Source organism: Rattus rattus, chromosome 18 (assembly GCF_011064425.1).
Source record: "Rattus rattus isolate New Zealand chromosome 18, Rrattus_CSIRO_v1, whole genome shotgun sequence".
In the NCBI taxonomy this organism is placed as follows: Eukaryota; Metazoa; Chordata; class Mammalia; order Rodentia; family Muridae; genus Rattus; species Rattus rattus.
This window is the reverse complement of record NC_046171.1, coordinates 39,852,523-39,872,945: the sequence shown is the minus strand read 5'-3', so window position 1 is coordinate 39,872,945 and position 20,423 is coordinate 39,852,523. Positions and strand designations below refer to the sequence as shown.

General features: G+C 43.9%; 1 protein-coding gene across 1 annotated transcript in view; it reads left to right on the top strand.

Annotated features, from left to right (window-relative positions):
* The window catches only part of Slc16a10 (solute carrier family 16 member 10), a 105,921-nt gene that overhangs the window by 67,300 nt on the left and 18,198 nt on the right, over positions 1 to 20,423 (top strand). Inside the window, exon 3 of the mRNA XM_032889139.1 lies at positions 1,084 to 1,537. Coding sequence (XP_032745030.1) covers positions 1,084 to 1,537 — 454 coding nt within the window. The remainder of the gene's footprint in view (positions 1 to 1,083; positions 1,538 to 20,423) is intronic.

Genomic DNA, 20,423 nt, shown 5'->3' with positions numbered 1-20,423 from the left:
TTTCTTAGTTGGCTTTACTACCGATAAATAACCATCTGAATTGACTTTGCAAAAAGAAAGAAAAGAGCGACAACTTTTAATTTGTTTCCGTTTAGTCCTTACCTACCTAAATTGTTTCAAAGCACACACCCCGTCACTGTCCTAGAGATACACAATTACTTGATTAAAGTAAAAGTTCTTATATTTTATGATTCTTCTGAGGCATAATAAGTTACTTTAAGAACGGGCAGACTGAAGTCACTTCTGATCACACTTAATTCAGTCTTAGTGCAATCGGAATATGATTTCTCGTCATCTTGCACAATGCTGGGAACAGCGCAGTACAGGGCGAAGGTTGGTCGACAGCCATGGGACAGTGCGGGGTGGAGGTACAGCTGCTCTCCCATGCAGATGTTCTTGATAGAACGCTGAGGAGAGTACCAGACCCCGTCCTTCCTTTACGTACACTGCTTAGTAATCACCGGGAAGGACCAAAGGACAATGAGTGTGCACAGTCAGATTGTAATTTAAAGTGCTATTGAACAAGGTTTTATTGTCCCTTCCCGGAGGCTTTCCGTGAGCCGTGAAGAGCAGAGTTCTTACTCAATGCTGTATATGGTTCAGCAGAAATCCACGGCAGGGAACGGGAAGCAAGGCACTGGTGACCTCAATGGTCATTTCTCACACATCCAGACTAAAGGAAAATATTTTACTGCTGTGTTCTTGATTTATTAAGCCTTTCCCCACTTTTTTTTTTTTTAAATTTTCAGAAAATATTGACAAGATCTGTTTTGGCTAAGGGAACTCCTTTTAAGGTTTGTTTTCTCTTTTATGTGTGTGAGTGTTTAATTCTGCAGTTATGTATGCACACCATGTGCATGGCTAGCGTCCACAGAGGCCAGAGGAGGCTCTTTGATACCTCCGAGATTGGAGTCATGGTGATCCTGAACTGCCGTGTGGGTGCTGGGAACCAGGGCCTCTGCTAGAGCAGCCCATGCTCTTAACTGCTGAGCCATCTCTCCAGCCCCTGTATGAGGTTTTCTTCTGCCAAGCACCATGAAGAGAAGCTTAAAGCTCTGTTCTGTGTCTTTGGTCTTCGTGCAGCTCCATCGAGCCCCTGTACTTCACCTATGGAGTCGTGTTTGCCTGCGGCTGCTCTTTTGCCTACCAGCCGTCGCTGGTCATTCTGGGACACTACTTCAAGAAGCGCCTGGGACTAGTCAACGGCATCGTCACGGCTGGCAGCAGCGTCTTCACAATCTTGCTGCCTTTGCTGCTAGGGAATCTGACCTCCACCGTGGGCCTCTGTTACACACTGCGAATTCTCTGCATCTTCATGTTCGTTCTCTTTCTGGCTGGCTTCACCTACCGACCTCTTGTTCCCAGCAGCAAAGAGAAAAAGAGTGAGGACAGCAGAAGTTCCTTCTTCTCCAGGAGAAAGCTTAGTCCTCCCAAAAAAATCTTCAACTTTGCCCTCTTCAAGGAGACCGCCTATGCCGTGTGGGCTGCTGGGATACCACTTGCTCTCTTTGGATACTTTGTGCCTTATGTTCACTTGGTAAGTGTGCATCTTTGCTCTTTGTGGTAAGTCTCAGGTCTCTCAGGGAGCTCTATCTAGATGAGCAGGACATGTCAGAAGGAAGTCTGCCCCCAGACTCTGGCAGTGAAAGGTCTTTCAAACAACAAGAGCAGCTCCCCATCAGGAACAAACAAACAAATCAAACAAAGGGTCTGGTGGTGTGCCTCTGCATCTTTAAAATCCCAGCAAGGCAGTTTTTAAAAAGGCGACTAAAATCTCAGAACGAATTATATCAAGGTAAGATATTTGAAATGGGTAAGCCGCCTTAACGGAGAGAGGCATTGGTGCCGAGCCGACAGCTGAGTTTGATGCCTGGAACCCCCCATGGAGGGAGGGGAGAACCAACCCCCGAAGGTGGTCATCCTCTAGCCCCCCCACCCCCCAGTAAATAGATGTAATAAAAGGATCTGATACATCACTTCCAGAAGGATCTTGCTGATCATATTCAGGGATAAGTCGAGGGTAATGACCTTGTTAATATTTAATAATTTTGAACAGATGGATGCAGAAATTAAGTAGGTAACAAAAGGACAGTGACTACCACAAAGAAACAATTGTATCTATGTGTGAGATACTTCTGGAAAAACAAGACTTCTTTTCAGAGAAGTATCTGAGAAATGACAGGGAAGATTTAAATTGGAGAAGAGCCTGAAAGTTTTATGGGAAATTAGGATTTCAGTGCCCAGCCATGTATATTGTTTTCTTCTGTGTCACTACTCAGCCTGTTTATACCGAGTCACCAATGAGCAGTACCAAGGATTCACCCTTGGCAAAATGTACTCAAAGGTGCTCTCTGTGTTGTCCTCTTCCTCTTCTTCCTCTTCCTCCTCCTCCTTGTGCTCCTCCTCTTCCTCCTGTTTGTCTTTACTCTTTGTGCTGGAAAATAAATACAGTTCAATAATGAACAAAAATGGCATTTGCTTCAGTTTTTCTTTTGTGTATGTACTAATTACATGTGTAGACCTGAGTGGCTTGTTTGTTTGTTTGTTTGTTTGTTTGTTTTTGTTTAAACCTTATAGTCTACTTTGGGATATCTGCAATTTTTCTTCATTTAAAACTTTGGTGAAAGTAACAGTGGTTCACAAAGTTACTAGGCCTAGAGAGTCATCGAATAACTACACCATGATTCCTTAATGGGTTCCTCTGCACAGTTCAGAAAGTAATTGAGCCAAGGAGTCGGTATGAAAGGGGGACCATGTCTGGATTTAAGAGTAACTTTGCTCCATGAATTTTCTGTTGAGAACAAGCTAGAGTGGTAGGAGGCATCGGGGCTGGCAATGGGAAAGCATGGTCAAGCTCGAGGGCAGGCACTGGAGCCCTGGGGCACTCGTAGGAAGCAAACCTGATGTGGTAGTCCCTCCTCATTCTTCCAGGTGTCTCCACAACAGATTAGTTTTGTTGGAATATGGGTCTGTTGGGAAAGAGTCGGCTTTGTCAACTTCCCTCTGCTACAGTTTCTTAGTGGAGGAAGCATTCACTGTGTATCCCCAGCCCCCCTCACCCGCGTTTTGAGACTGTCTATGTAACTTAGACTGTCCTTTGTGACTTTCCTCCCTCTGCCTCCATGGTTACAGGCGTGTGTCACTAAGCCCTACTTTTCTTATTTTTTTTCCCTAATTTTCGTTGGTACTAAAAAATGAAAATATTCAGAGAAATGGGTGTGTCCGGTTATACGGTTTATGATTAGTTAATTCATATATTACTTAATCTGGCTCTTTCAATAAACCTGTAAAGTAGGCTAAGTAAATCATTTTAACTCCTGGTTTACAGATTCACAGGAGAAAGATAATTTTTCTTAGAGAAATAGAAAAGGTTTTGTGACACTGGGCCTTCAGCATGAAGTACTATGTTAAAACTGGAGCTTTGATCAACTAGGGGATGAATTTTTCAGTTGGTTTCCTTTGAACTTCAGAAGCATAATGAGGGACTCTCTGGGCTCTGTCCATAATTGGAAAGAGAATGCATATGCTTACTCACAAAGCAAGTTTGGAAGTTTTATTTATTTATTTTTTGCATTTGATGTTGTGTGTGTGTGTGTGAGAGAGAGTGTGTGTGGTGTGTGTGTGTATGTGTATGTGTGTACATGTGTATGTGTGTATATGTGTGTGTGTATGTGTGTGTGTGTGTGTGTGTGTGTGTGTATATGTGTGTGTGTGGTGTGTGTGGTGTGTGTGTGTGTGTGTGTGTGTGTGTGTGTGTGTGTGTGTGTGTGTGTGTGTGTTGTGTGTGTGGAGTGTATGTGTGTGTGTGTGTGTGTGTGTGTGTGTGTGTGTGTGTGTGTGTGTGTGTGTGTGTATGTGTGTGTGTGTGTGTGTGTGTATGTGTGTGTGTGTGTGTGTGTGTGTGTGTGTGTGTATGTGTGTGTGTGTGTGTGTTCTATGTAGCTTAGGCTGATCTTGAACTTCTAGTCTTAATGCCTCCACCTCTCAAGTACAGGGATACTTGCATGTACTACGGTGACCAGTTGCAGTTGACTTTTTAAAAAGGAAGAATCAACCTCTTTTTAAAAGTCTATTTGCTCACAACCTTGGTATGTGGATGCAAGGCTCATGGATGAGATGAGGTGAATCATTAGTCTCTAAGCAGTCAGTTCCCATGAACCGTCCTCTTCCACGGCTGTCTTCTTTACGAGACTTTTCATTACACTCCATGTGACTCCCAGGGGTGACCTCCCCAGTACTCCCTGTCACTCCCCATCTTTCCACTCCAAAGGTTTTTGCCAGGCTCCTCCCTACTCTACCCTAACACGGGCATGTGCAAGTCCTACTCCTTGGTTCTTTTGATTCTCTGGACTCAGAGGGCCGCTCGACTGGGCCATGCTCCCATCCATGCTCTCCAGGCAACTTCACATGGCAGCCCTGCCTCTCTGTCCTGCACTCTTCTCAGCTGTGATGTTTCTCCTCTCCTCCATACTCTCCAGGCATGGCCAGTCTCCTTCCTCTCCTCCTGGTCCCAAGCCCAGGAATCCTAAAGTCCCGCCTCTGTCTGCCCTGCACAGCCGTTGGTTGGTTGTCTCATTGTCCTGAGTTCAAACAACACACATAGCAGAGACTCCATCTCTAGTCCAGACCCCTTACTGAATTCACCAGAGCAGTAGACCAAATGCTTACTTAAATACCGCATTTCCATGACTGTTGGCTGTTTCAGACGGAATGTGAATAGCCACAAAGTCCCGATCTCACATCTCCAAACTTGCTCTGTCCCCGTCTGTCCTCATCTTAGGATATAGCAACTCTGCCCTTCCAGAGAGTCAGGCCTCAAACCTTGAGTGTTCCTTAGCTCCTCCGTGGACATCGCACCCCTGATAGAGTCAGCAAATTCTGGTAGCTTGCCATTCAAAGTCTACCTGAATCTGACCAGTTCTCCCTGTCCTTAGTACCAACACTCTAGCCCAGGCCACCTCTGTGAGGAGGTCAAGGGACAATGCGGAGGCATCAGTTCCTCTATCACATGGGCTCTATCATCCTCGGCTGCAAGCACCTTTGCTACTGAGCCATCTCCATGGCCTCATTGACTCGGCAGTGCTCTTACCCGCCGGAGAGTTGATATGATGCACAAATCCTTCTTACATTTTCATTGTTTTGAAACTGCATGATCTGTTACATAGGTCCCAAAATGTCTTCATTCCGCTGTCACAGTTGCCAAGGTAATTAAGTTTGTATACGGCAATAAGCAGCAGCCAGTCCCACTTTTGCCTTACAGGTACCGGATTAGATTTGTTTGCTTACATTAGCACGACCCACTCGTGCCTTTCATAAGAGAATGCTAACAGGAGCTCTGCGAGTGGGTCTTAGGTGTTTATTATGGGAGGATTAAGTGCTTTCAAGGCGGCAGCTGCAGGATTAACATTCTTGTCCCCTGTATACCACACTCGGGGGTCTTCTGTTAAGATGCTATACTTCCTGCTTGCCACAGTTAACTTCAGAGAGCGTTTATAAGCACTTAATTCTGCCTCAGTAAAGTGAGGGATTTTTGATCAAAATTCCTGTTAGCATTTTACCCCCTTCCCCCGGAATAGTTTTAGTATTCCTACAATTTATTCATTTAAGTTTTCTTTTCTTTTTTTCATTCAAAATAAGCATCATAGGTAATCTTAAAAGGAAAGAGAATCTAATGACCTTAAACTGTCTTACGGATTCCCCATGGCCTGGCTCCTCCCACCTCTAGGGTCTCTCCTGAGATGCCTGTCTTGCTCACAGAGCTCCTGTGTCCACCCTCTCTGTCCTTACACGTGCATTAGGCAGTAAACTGCGGAGTGCTATGGTAATCTGACCACGGGTGAAGATTTCTTCCCCTCCCAGCATCCCCAAACTCCTCCCACCTGCCCCTTTTCTTTTTCCTTTTTTTTAAAAAAAAAAAAAAAAAAAAAACAGTACTTAATAGTTTCAAGTCTATTTTAATAATCGCGTATCTATATATTTTGCTAGGATGTAAATCCCATGGGATTAGGATCTTTTTCTGTTTGGTTTGATGACAGATCCCAAAGCAAATAGCACAGTGTCTAGCACGCAGTGGGTGCTCAAATATTGTCTGGATGGTGAGCTGTATGATGTGTAAGCCTGAAGGGGCACATGCAGCATTCATAGTCTTACCATTTGCTCTTTAAACTCCTTTACATTCATGTCATGGTGAGACTCACCCGGTGGTTAACACATAAGCTCAAACTCAGAAAACCCAAGAATGAAATGGCTAGCAGTGCTGGCGGTCGGTGGGAGGGGAGATGTGAGGCCCGCTGCTCTGATGCTCACTTTGTGGTTCTGTACTGATACCACAAGGTGGGTCGACAGTTCTGTCTACAGAGGAGCTGCGCCTTTGTATCAGTTGAAAAATCTCAGAGCTGGAGATGGTGTCTAGGAGAAAAGATCTTGGGCAAGGAATTGCAGCATGGCCACAGATCGGCATAACGTGGGTCATGTCCGTCTAGAAATGGCAGTGATTCTGTAAGTTTTCATACTGCTGTGAACCAGTCTGTCCTGAGTATGAAGATGACAAGTTAGCTTCAGTTGCTGTCATTGTCTCTTCTCAGTGGAGACACTGAAGGTCATCAGTCAGCACCTGTTTTCTTCGACCCAGTACTGGCCATCGGACTTTGTCTTTAGGCTTTAAATCCCAGATAGTCTTTATCAAGATGACGGGCTTATACATAGGAAACATATATTGTTCATTAGCTATGTTACAAAACATTTTGAGAAAAGATCTTACTATGTAATCTAGGCTGGCTTCAGATTTTTGTTTGTTTTGTTTGTTTGTTTGAGACAGGGTCTTTCTGGTTAGTCCTGGCTGTACTGGAACTCACTCTGTGGACCAGTCTGGCCTCCAACTCACAGAGATCCACCTGCCTCCGCCTCCCTAGTGCTGGCATTAAAGTCGTGTGCCACCATCCCTGATTGGGTTTCAAATGATTAATCTTTCTAGTTCACCCCCCCCAAATATGGGGGTTACAGGTGTACATCATAATGGCCAGCCAGCATTAGTTTTGTTTTGTTTTCTTTCTTTCTTCCTTTCTTTTAAAGAGAAATGTGTGTTAATCTTTGTGACAGACAGTCTCAAAAGAAACTTTGACCTGGGAGAGAGAGCCCATTTATGTGCTGTTAGATGGTAGATCATTTGCCTGCTAACAGAGTAATTAAATGGACTCCTAAGTCCACTTGTAATTGGGGACAAAGTTGTACTTTTAAACTAGAATCGCTCCCAGGCAAACAAGCACACATATGGGCTATGTGCTTCTTTAAGAGATACTTTTCTGATTTGGGTAGTGCCAGATGTTATCGGTGTGGTGTGGGTGCTGCACGGCTGGGCCCCTTGAGTAGCTCAGCAGATCATTTGGTGCAGAGCTGTGTAAGGAGAAACAATCTTTCGTCTTTTCATGGTTCCCCTAGAGGCAGGTTCTGGTCACATTCACACAGAATGGATCGTGTGAAACATTTTCAGAAGCCGAACAGCAGGGACAGTGCAGTGAGAACACAGTGCGGAAGTGGGTCTGTAAGGCTGGGCTCTCTTGGGGACATTCACTGACCTGCGCTTACAACTGAGCCTGGAGAATGGGTATTATCAACCATGGGGTAACCTGGGCTTGCTCTGTGAATTGGTTTGGAGCTGCTCTCCAGCCACACTAGGGTGACACCCGGTTTATTTGTCCTTCAGATTCCTCTTAAATCAGAGCACAGGCAGTGCTCTGTCACCAGGCTATCCTAGTGCTTGGGGAATGGTTGGCAACTGGACAAAGGACTCTGAAGGGAGCCAGCTCCTGTTCTAAAATGACAGAATGAGAGGGCCCATGCGACCTTATTCCTAACTCCTAGATCCTCTTCTGATGGTCAGTTCGTTTGAATAAAAATTAAATCTATATAAAGTTATTTTCCATAGCTGTCACAAGCAGAATATGAACTTCATAGTGCTTGGTGTTCAGTTTTATTTTCTACAGTAAATGTTAACCATAGCAAAACAAAAATGAACACATACAAATTTACAGGAAGATACTAGCCTAAATTAGATTAGCAAATAACTATTGTAAGAAAATGTAAGAAAGTAAAGGGCCTCATTTAGAAAGTCACATATAACTGTTCTCTCTTGCTAGTAAGTGATTGGTTTCACCAGGGTTTTTTTCCCCTTTATTTGTATGTGTGTATTGTGTGTGTGTATACATATACATACATACATATATATATATATATAATATATATCTTGTTAAAATGGCTTCTGGATAATAACAGATTCTAATTGTAACATAGGTATTTGCTCATGCTGCAAATCCTTCTGTTAGTATCCAAGTTTATTCAAGTTTCACACTCCTGTATGGCACTAGTGAGGTAGGGCTCCTCTCAGACTTTTTATATAAACTGAAAATGCATTGTGATAATACAGAATGCGTAGGGATAGAAATCTTATTTTGAAGCCTCTCTCCTTTGCAAGGCTCTGCTTGGAGCCTGGCATTTACTTGATTTACCAGGAGGCTTCAGAGAGTGGAGAAAGTTGCTTAATCTGAGAATATGTTTATGCCAGTTTAACCTTAACTCCCAAATTACAGCACATCTCTTTTGAGAAGCTCCTGCCGCCAACAATCACTAACTCTCAGAAGGGAAACCTGCCTTCCTATGAACTAGAATCTTCGACACCCAAAGAGGGTTTAAAAGCTGTTGTTCCCCGGCTGTCTATTTTCCACTGTATGGGTCTCCCTTTCTGTCCCTGTTATGCTTCTCTATCCTGCCCTACTTGGCAGCTCTCTCGCTCATAGACAGGAACTCTATATTCCCTCCTAACACATTGGGGGGAAAAGCTCAATTTGAGAAAAGCATGAAATTGAAACATGAACAGTTATGCGACCCAGCTCTCTGTAGCCATGTCAGCTGGACAGATTCCTGGCTTGACATGGCTTTCAAGAACAGCTGCAGCACCTGGGCTTCAGAGCACAATTTAGTTAATTCCGCATGTCTGTTCACAGAGCCATGCAAGGATTTACTTAAGCCAATGGTCTCTTTAAACAAATGTAGCATTGATTGATACTGTTTTTTCCCACATTTCTTTTTTAAGCCCCTGTTTTTCTTAACATTTGCTTTCCACCCCTTTGAAATGTGTCCCCAGTGTCAGGGCTTCCACTTGGCCAGAGGAGAACAGGGAGTGGTAGACAGTGTACTCAGGATCCTCACACTGCTGCACGGAATAGCTTAACTTTTAAATAAAACATTTAATGCTTTCCAGAAATACAGCATGACAGTGACGTGGGTGTAACCGGGACTGCACTGGCTCTATAACTGTACGCCGCTTAAAAAGAGCGAAGGCACAGAAAGCTGAACTACTCCCCAAAATGTTCATGGAAGTAATGGGACACAGTGTAATATTTTGTTTTTGTTGTCATTCGTTTTTTTAAATCCACGGGGAAAAATAGAACCTTATCGTAGCCTAAACTGCAAATGTGCACACTGTAGAAGTGGGTTGTCAGGAATGAAGTTCGCTTTCATCTTGCCCTGCAAACACAGCAGAGAGCCCAGTGTTGTTGGTAACAGTTGCCTCGTTCTTTTCTGGATAGATTCAGAACTCAGGTTGTCATGTGAGTGATCGCTCCAGAGAACTCAAAGCTCACAATAGGACCCTTCTAATTTGCCTGTTGTCCATTCGTCATTGTGTCTGTGCTGCGTGCAAGTGCAGGTCAGGGGATAACTTTCAGGAATGGGTTTTCTCTGCCCTCTGTGGGTCCTGGGGATCGAACTGTGTCCATCGGGCAAGCACTCATAGCCACTGGGCCATCTTGCCGGCTTAGAAGATTCCTTTTAAATTAATGCTCACTGCTGCCTCTCCTCTCTTTCTTCTCCACTCTTCTCCCTTCCTTCCTTGTCTTGCCTTTTCCCACCCCTTTCTTTCTCGTTTTGTTTTTTGAGATACTTTGTGTATTCCTGGCTGTTCTGTAACTCACTGTGTAGCTAAGCCTGGCCTTAAATCAGAGAGGAGATCCCCGTGCCCCATCCAAATACTGGGATTAAAGTTGTGCACCACCATGTCTAGCTATACTTAAATTTCCCGACTCTACCCAGGTACCAGCTCTTTCCGAGGGAAGCAACATCCGCCACGGTTATCACCACTACCACTGCCTCTCACTCACTGTTAGACAAGGTCTCCAAGGACATCAAGTTTCACCCTGCTTACAGGTTGCAAGGTTCTATTCTACACTGGGTTTAAAATGTACTTAGGATAGATTTTCTATTCTGTCAGGGTCATTTGTCTTTATCTATGTGTAACTTGTTTTAATTACAACCTAGTTAAACAGATTCAAGCACTCATGCATTGAAGAAATACAGGATGCCCGTTGTGAGCCTCCAGCATTCCAGGTGTGGGGACATCAGGCCTGAATGGACACAGTGTCTCTAACGGAGGGAGCTGTACGACAGCAAGGACATTCTGTGTGTCCTGTTAGCATTTAGAGGACTCGGGAAGCCCAGGACATAGAATTTCTGTAGTCCATCCCTCTTTAAAGCCAGACAAAGGTCAAAAACTTTTAACCAACTTATTTTTTCCCTTGTGGATTATACTGAAAGCCTGAATGTTGAAATTTCAAAAATCCTAGCCACTCTAGGATCCAAGCACCACGATTTCCTCCATGCGTGTGAGCTCTTCTGGAAACCCTCTAGCGTTGCTGCTTCTTATTGGTTACCGCGAGAAGTCGCTGCTTCTTATTGGTTACCGCGTGAAGTCGCTGCTTCTTATTGGTTACCGTGAGAAGTCGCTGCTTCTTATTGGTTACCGCGTGAAGTCGCTGCTTCTTATTGGTTACCACGTGAATGTCCTCTTGCTTCGTCGCTGCACTTTTCAGTGGCGTCCGTGCCGTCTTTGCTTTTCTAACCTTGCATTTATTTCCCTTCAGCTCTCAACATCTGCTGCACTCTCACTTTCCAGGTTAGTGCCCATTTGCCTCCTGCTATTTTTTTTCCTTTGAGCTTAATGACATAGGCGGAATTCGCCAGCATTCTCCCGCTTGAGAAGACTAAGACTCTTACTCTGCCTACTGTGACTTATTAATGGCTAAGTTAGAGATTCACGAAACATTCACCATAACATGTTGAACATGGGATTTTTTTTTTTTCTAAAAAAGCGTATTTTGGATAATAAAGTAATGCACAGTATAGGAACTTGGTAGGAAACAAAGGCGTGGTTAATAAATGCAGAATCTAGAAAGCACACTGCTTACAAACAGACTAAAGCAGACTCGTTTCCAGGCCCGTTTGAACATGCTTGCTATCCCAGCACTCGGGAGGTGGAGGCAGAGATCATCAGATCAAGGCTAGGTTGGGCTATATCAGACGCTGACTTAAAAAACAAAAAAAAAAAAAGTAAATTTAAAAATTAAAACAGACTTGCAACTTTTAGCAAGGCGGAACAAGTGTGTCAGGTGCCTCAACTTGTGGCTGACCAGAAGTAAATATTTACAGTTATCTCTACAGTACTCTAAGAAATAATGCACGGTTTGCTCTGCCATGAAATTATCCCTAGGAAGTAGCCCCTATCCTCTAACTGATTTATAGGGAGAAAAAGGAATCTCGGTGTGTTTAAAACCGTGCAATCTTAACTTGAAGTACAGCACTGCAGGGGGGTAGTCTTGTTTAGCCCTTGTCGCCTGGCACATTTAATGCCAGTATGGGAAAGGCTGGTGAAAACTGGACTTTGTCTACAGAGGTGAACTGGAGACTTCTGTGGAGAAGTATTGTCTACATCAGGAAGTGGGAAGAAGGAACAGGGAGGGGAGAATGGGTGTCCACATCAGTAGGTCAGTCTACTGTTGGCTGCTGCAGACCCCTGCCTAGCACATGCTTGACATGAATTTTTTTTTTTAATAGATTTCAGGTAGAGCTTATATATAGGCTGTTTGCATCGCTGAAATACAAGGCCTATCAGTATCTCTACTTAGGAGGGCTTTACATTTTAATAATGCCCTATTGTTTCAGTAGTTTTTCCCCATTCTTTGATATGTAACCCATGCCCTCTCCCAAAGTGATAAGAAATTTTACCTTCATCTCATAGAGAAAGAAATTAGTAGGATTTAGATTAGTTCCAAATTTAGATCATTTTAAAGATTTACAAATGGGGTCAGCAAGATGGCTCAGAGAGTAAAGGTGCTTGCCACACAAACCTTACGACCCGAGTTCAATCCCTAAACCACACAGAAGGGTGGACGGAGCGAAGTGACTTCCAAGAAGTACTATGACTTCCACATGTATGCTGTAGCATGTGCACCTAAACACATATAATGCACACACAACAACAATCATAATATGCATTTCTTTTTGACGATATATACATGGATGATAAGAAACATACAGTCTTGCTCAAGTAGAATACATCCCCTAGGCCTTGCACCTTTCCCCAGCTGCTTCCAGGGTAACCACGGCCCAGCAACTAGGCTAAGACGTCTGTGCTCCTCTGGGCCCACGCATATAACCGTGCAATTTAAAATGCTGGCGTATTGCCAGATGGCTTGGCACACACCAGCCATTCCAGCGCTCAAGAGGTTAAGGTGTCTGTGGGGTGCCACGGGTTCTAGGCCACATAGTAAAACCTTCAAAAATCTTAAAAAAAGAAAACCTCACAGGCCCCGAAATAACCAAATGCTGTTATGTATTAATGATCGGATATGTGATTCATTATAATGTCTTCATTATAAATCTAGGGCGTCAGCCTGCTTGGTCATTTCTCTGTTCATCTGAGCACTCGGTCGTCTTTATAAAGCTCCTTCCTGCCTTCAGGCTTTTCCCGAATCCTGTCTTTGTCCTTACTAATTTTTCCTCGGAGGAAATTGTCAGCTAGATGTTGGTTCCTGAAGCATAACTGTGTCTCTCGGGCCTACTTTCTCCACTCTTCAGCCCCAGCCCTTCTCTGACCCTGAGGTTAGAATTGGCCAGGACTAGGCATCACATAATGCCTTGTCCCCTCTTGCAGAGACACCGTGTAGGCTCTGCATCGCCTCCATCTTCACAGCGGTCCTGGATCCTGTTCCCAGGCAGAGTGCCAGCCCACTGCTTCCCTTTCTCTTCCAGAGTAACCCACCTTTCACATGCTGGAGTTTTCCCTTGGTGTTGTTGACCACAGAGTCTTGTATATCTGGGGCTGTGTAGCACAAGGTGACCTTGAGCTCCCAATCTTCCTGTCTGTTAACTAGCCACTTAACACTGGGATAACAGGAGCTGGGATTGGAACCCAAGGCCTCATGCAAGCCAGGCAGGCACTCTATCAAATGAGTTAAAAAAAATAAAGTAAAAAAGTTGAACTTCTAGCATTAAAGTAAAAGAAAGCAGGAAAGAAAGGTGCTGTTCGGTTGTATGCTACAACATACGTGAAACTTGATGCCGTCACGCTTGGTGAACTAGGGCAGACCCAAAAGGACCAATGCTGTCCGTGTAGATAAAGTACCCACAGTAGTCAAATCATATTTGGGAGACATAGAATAGTAATGTCTAGAGCAGGGAGGGGTCGTGGGAAGGTAAGAGCGAGAGGTCCAGTTGAAGGAAAAATCCCTAGAAAGCAGCTAATGCGGGTTGTGTGTGTCTGTAGTCTCAGCCCCTGGGAAACTGGAGGAGGAAGAGGAGGAGGAGGAGGAGGGGAGGAGGAGGAGGAGGAGGAGGAGAAGGAGGAGGAGGGGGGAGGAGGAGGAGGGGAGGACTACAAATTCAAAGCCAGCCTTTGATGATACATAGCGACGCTCCAAATCACACCAAACTTTAGCCAATGACAAAAGAAAAAACAGCTTACTCAATAAGAATGAACTTCTAATTCAGGAAAGTCGTAACTACGTAATATTTTAATAACTAACAGTGCTCATGAGTCTTTTGCCACTCAAGGGGTGATAGAACTAATTTGAAGGGTTTGTATGATAACTTGGCTTATTGATGTCATTGCCAGGATCATTAAATAAGTGAGGTCGTTGCTGCCCTGAGTCCTACGGACTTGGTAATGAGCTCCGATTTCCTCCTCTCCAAGTTTAGCATAAAGTCTGTCTTAGCCTCCAGACTCTAAGCTCATCTGACTCCTGTTACGTCTGTTCACTCTGGACTATTTTTTTCAAGTTTGTGTGAATCCGCTCTTGGGTAAAGGTCCTATAATCACACCAGCTGGTTTATTTAGTCAGTCGAAGACTTTATCACCAGGTAATAAGAGTAAATTGAAAGAGCATATCCCTCTCCTCCCCTCTCTTAATAAATGAGAATATGGAAACGTGAGCCCCCCAGCGAGCCTGGCTCGCACCAGATCCCTGTCTATGAAGTCTTTGCAGCTGTTTTGTGTTCTCCAACTGCTCTTCCTTACAGCCTGGCTGTCCTCTGTGGCTGAGCCTGGGGCCATCTTGATAGTGACAGATTAACGCTGAATTCACAACCCATTGTGTTCCTGTACACTAGCTAGGAACTGCGAATCCTAGAGTGTGGATCCGATGTGCTGAGAATGGATCCAAAGTGGCAACTCTTCAGACTCAAAGTCAGCTGGGTGAGAGGAAGGCACTCTAGAGATAACAGCCTGAATACCTTTCATTATTCACAAGGAACTAGCAATGGCAGTGGTGGTGTTTCCCTCTGAGATAGCCGGCATAGCTCATGCTGGCACACAGCTCCATATATCCCACTGCTTGAGCCTCCGAGGGCAGGGGCTACACACGTGGGAGCCACTGTACTCAGCCTAGAGTGTTTGTTTCTGTTCGGTAACTTTCAAAATACTTGGCATAAACACCGACAAAGTAAACAATATCAGCTTCATAAAAAACCCTAGTCGGGGTTGGGGATTTAGCTCAGTGGTAGAGCGCTTGCCTAGGAAGCGCAAAGGCGCCCTGGGTTGGGTCCCCAGCTCCAAAAAAAAAAGAACCAAAAAAAAAAAAAAAAAACCCTAGTCGACTTTCTATTGTAAGATAAAGTCTTCTTTAAAGTTCTAAAATTCAAGACCATTTGTATCCAAGGTTATCGTTTTCCTGCAGTGCTGGAGACGGACCCTCAGGCATTTCAAGTGCTAAGTAGTCTAGCTATCCTCCAAATAAAACTAGAGGCCATTTAACTAGCATCCACATCAGAATTGGGTTCAGTTAATTATTCAACCAGAAATTCTAAATTTTACTAAATCTTGATATTACCTAGGTGATGCTATCAAAGAAGTATATTAGCACACATATGCATAATAGTCTTTTTTACCCACAGGAAATTACTTTTTTTAAGACTAGCAGGGGAAAATAGCAAATACTGTTAGAAAAATGTTTAGTTAGAACACGCTTTCAAAATTGGACTTTAAAAAAAAAATCCTCTTCTTTTCTGCCCATTAAGTAATCTATTAAGTAATCTTTATTCCAGAAAGCTTTTTTTTTTCCGGTTGTTTTTCCTGTCTTAATGGTGCTGTGTCATTATCAATGCCATGGAAACCCATTTTAATGAAATGGGAAGAGTGGTTGTTTAAAAAACAAACAGATCAGCAGAGACGCCTTCTGGAGTCCTGGCAGGCCGAAGGTCAGCGTCCATCCCAGTCAGCTGCTGAGGAAGCAGTAGCTACCCAGAATCTGAAAACAGCTCCCGGGCAACCCAAAGAGGTTAGTCCTTAAAGTGGGAGCAAGCAGAGACAGACTCCCCTCTCAGCATATCCGCTTGTCGATCTCGGAGTACAGAGGTCCAACGTAATGGACCAAAATGACACTTTGTAGCATACCAGATCCTTGGCTCTCTTATTCTGTCCATAAAGTTCTAGGTCGGTGTTTTGGTATAAAAGGCTTAATTTTATAAGAACGCGTTTCTGCAGCTAACTGTGTCCCACCTTTGTAGCCACTTCCCAGAGCTAGCTTGCTGGTATGTAGTGCTGTTGCCAAACTCCTTTTAATTTACCTCCAAATTTTCTTTTTTAAAAAACAAAAAACAAAGACAGAGAAAGCAAGTTTGTAAAAAGAAACAGTAAGCCTGTTCCATTCAGATTTCCGACAATCCATCTTTGAAGCCAAAGGGTAGCTTAACGTTTGGCTTTGTAACTAATTCTGAGATTAACTATTAACGACTCTTAGCAGGGTTTCTACTCCTTTTCAAAGGTACAAGTTTTGTTTTGATTTTTAAAGGGGCCAAGCTCTTTTCTTTGATTTTGCCTGTTAAAGAAACAGTGTTGGCTCTGCTCCCAGAGCTCAGGAGGCAGAAGAATTTGAGTCTGAGGAGAGTTTGGACCATACAGTAGAACCATGCCTCCACTCCACGACGCAGTCAGTTAAAAAGAAAATATATTTAAACAGCATGGTCTTTTAGAATTATGGGGTAGGTTTTTAACATTTTAGATGGAGACACACACCCCTTTTTTTAACTTTTAAGTTTATTTATCTGTTCACTTATTTTCTGTGTACGAATGTTTTTCTCGCGCGGACATCTATGCACCACTTGTATACCTGGTGCCTCAGAGGTCAGAGGAGGGCACCAAAAACTCCTCTGGGACTGAAGTTACTGATGGTTGTGAGCCACCGTGTGGGTGCTAGGGACTGAACCCAGGTCCTCTGCAAGAGCAAACAGCCCTCTTAATCCCTAAGCCATCTCTGCAGTCCCCTTCTTCTAGGTTTCAATACAAGAGCTATAACCATAGCTGGCCGGAAGCTAAGTAGAGGAAGCTGGCCTCGATGTTGTGGCATTCTCCTGCCTCTGTCCCTCCCAAGTACTAGATACAGGCGTGTGCCACCATGCCCAGCAAGATGAGTATATTTTTAGAAATTACTCTCCATCCCATGCACACAAGAAGCAGCAGGCTCATGCTGCTGACCTCTGGTGCACATAGCAGTGAGGAGAAACACAACCCCTTTCAGGAAGTAGGGAGTTAAAGTCAGGTTGAATTCCAGAATCACCCAAACATTTCCAAGCATCCAGTAGCCCAGTTTTAGTTGAGCCATGCAAACTACAGATGCTGCCTTTGTTAACCCTTCATAGTGAGCCAGTCACCTGTTGCTTTAAGTCCACCGTCCACTTTGTTGGTGGTTTTTTCTTCTGTTCTGAAGGGTTTCAGTAATCTCATCCTTTATTCTTCAGCAATGGGTAGCCTAACTTACATACACTAGCATTCTTCTGTCACGTTCTTTGTGTGACTTGTTATATAAACATATGGGATATTGGGGGTAAAGAGCACTTATGCCTCAAGTATGCATGTGAATATGAGGAGGGCAGTGATAACTAGTGATGTCTGTTCATAGCCAAACAACAGAGGTGAGGAGAGTTTGGACCTTTCTGACCTAAGGAATTTGTGGTTTGCAGGTATGTGCAACTACTAGATTCCGAGTAGCACCGCGGGGTTGTACAGAGGCTCTCCATTTAGTTTTCCCTCATACCCGAGGATCTGAGAGCCAGAACATGCTGCTGTGTTTCCTCAGTGGAAGATGCCCTCCGTCCCCATGCGTCTTGTACAGTGACTTCCCTGCGGTAGAGGTGAAGGGAGGGGTGCCAGAGGGGCTATTCTGGTGCGCCTTGGAAAAAAAGGGATCTATTGTCGGATCAGAGAGACACCATTGATCCTAACAAGGACCCACTGTTTAGTCACGGGGAAGATGGTTAGAGGAAGGGTGAACTGCAATGCTTGGTCTTCTTGCTCATGGATATAAGAGGAGCACATGTTCTATGATGTGAGTTCTTGGTTATCTTTGGCTTTCAAAACAGTAAGCTTCATGCAATGAAAACAGCTTCTGTGGTCGGCAAAAACGTTGTTACTTGCATGATGGGGAAATGTTTTACGAGCTCAGGATGCTGTCAGATGTATTTAGTCCCGTGCTTAACCCGACACCTCAATTACAGATAGGTGCCCTCAATTACAGATAGGTGCTTCTACCATAGAAACAACCGTGCATTCAGATATAGTCTAAGGCCGAAGCCCAGGGTGGGGATGGCAGGGGAGTGTGCTTGCCACCACGCCTGATGAACTGAGTCCCACCCCAGAACCCACGAAGCCAAGCTAGCATCATGGAAAGTTGGCTGAGCCAGCCTATCCCACACAGTGAGACCCCTTTTCAAAAGGATGATTTACTTATCGTTGTTACAAATTAAATCTGCCCTCCCATGGAACACTCCTTACCTCCCGTAAAGTTAACTTTAAACAACTGATCCCAAAATAATAATAATAGTAATAATAATAATAAACACCGGGCTCAGTCTAAGCTTTCTGTTCTCGTTAGCAGTGTGTCAGGTAAGTTCGAAAGTATTTGTCCTGCAGTTTCCTGTCTCTGCCCACATGAGTTACTGGAACCACCACGTTGGCCCTATGCCGTGCTCTCTGTATTCAGAGGGAGAGAAGAGGCAGAGTCATAAGCCAGACAGCAGCCGTCCTAGAGGCTCAGGCCAAGCCTACTTGGTACTGACGATGCCTCAGTGAGGAAGGACACAGAGACCGGGCACCCACAGAGTGGGATCACCTATTCGTACAGTCCCTCACCTAACAGCCAACGAGACTTTTAGTTTGAAGCTTTGGAGGGGCACATAGAGAAGAAGTTTTAGAAGTTGATGTCCTTTTTTATTTAAGTGATACTGACACAAATTTGATGTAGTAGCGTCCTTTAAAGAACTAAGTTTCTAATTAAGGCAACATTGTAATTTATTAAATTTGCTATAAATAAAATAATATATAAATAAAATATAATATGTTAAATAAAATAAAGATATTAAAATTATTAGTGTACTGTACAAAATAGTGGGTTTCATTATGACCTTTCATGTGAATGGTCACAAATGTATTTTGTATACTCTTAACATTCACAGTCACATTACCTAGCCTCTTTCAAAAGAATCTTAAATATCTTACTATTTCTTATAAAGATTACAAAGATTATAAAGATTTGGGGGGAAGGTAAAATACTCAAAGAGTGATAGAAATGTATTAGGTTCCTATTCTTAGAGTCATCAAGAGAATGACTGACACATTTGGTCTTAGAAGTATTAAAGCAACCTACCTCTATGAAAACTCTAACAAGAGCAGGCTAGCAGTGTAGTTAGGTAAGCACAGCATTCCGAGTCTCTGGCTTCACTCCTCGGCATGTGGTGGAGAAGGTGTAGATCCACTGGGTGCCACTTTGTAATTTTTCCTAATAAACCTCGGGAACACGCACCCCGTCATAGTACATCTGTCTCACACTGGGCTGTTTCCCTCCAGAATGAGAGCCTTGTTTAGCTTTGCAACTTCCTGATTCCTGAAGCACTGGTTGTCATGTGCTTGCAACGACAAGGGAATTCTTCAATAATGCAATTCAAGGCTCTGTGTAATTTAAATTAGTAAAGTTTAGGGTTGGAGAGATGGCTCAGTGGTTAAGAGCACTGACGGCACTTCCAGAGGTCCTGAGTTCAAATCCCAGCAACCACATGGTGGCTCACAACCATCTGTAATGAGATCTGATGCCTACTTCTGGTGTGTGTGATGACAGCTACAGTGTACTTATATAAAATAAGTAAATAAATCTTAAAAAAGAAAGAAAAAGAAAAGTTTAAGTTAGCTACAGTAAAGAAAAAGTGAAAAATAAAATTTAGACATTTTAATGTTTTACTTGATCGTACAGCTGAAGTCTTGTCTTAACAGGCACTCAGTGTTAGGCTGTTTGTATGTCTCCCCATCCCAGTGACTTGTGGTTCTCGGCTCGTTTGTATCCAGCGTATCCCAGCTTAGACTTGTCCGTTGTTAGTGCGCATTGCCCCCTCTAGTGAAAGGACGGTGTGTCTTAACGGGGCGGTTGGCGGGAGATGCAGTAGCAAAGTAGAGGCCATTGTCAAATGAGGCGTTCGCACTTTATTCTAAAGGCTATAAACCCCGAGGGGAAAGTCAGCCGAGAAGTGAGCTTTCAATGGTGAGTTTAGGAACTTTGAGAATGGTGCTCAAGCAGGAAGTATGTTAGAAGGTTGCTAGAGTGTCCAGGTAAGGAGGGGACATGAACCTGAACACCGGGAACACAGACCAAAGGCAGCATGTGTGAGTCACTTAGCCAGAAGACCATTACCATTTGGTGGCACTCTGATCTGAAGAGAGGAGCTGGAGTAATGTAAGATTTCTTTTTTATTGGGTTTTTACTGCTATCCATGAGCTGATAATATTGTTAGCCAAAATACAAGAGAACAACTTGTAAGGGGTCGGTGAACTCCATATGAGCTGTGCTGACCTTGAGGTGTCTCTCAGACAGGCAGATAGGCAATCCTAGTTTTACATGGGAGTGCCCAGAGAATTTAGCTAGGCCGTGCAGAAACACATTAGAAACTGGAGGTGCCAAGGATAGCGTTACCAATAGCAAGGAGTCACAAAGCCCCAGGGCACAGAGGACAGGAGGGAACTGAGAAGTAAGTGGGGCAGACATTGTCACAGCCCTTTCCTGCTGAGCTGGCTGATTAAGGCTGAGATCAAAGTTGGCCTCATGCCGTTTGCAGCC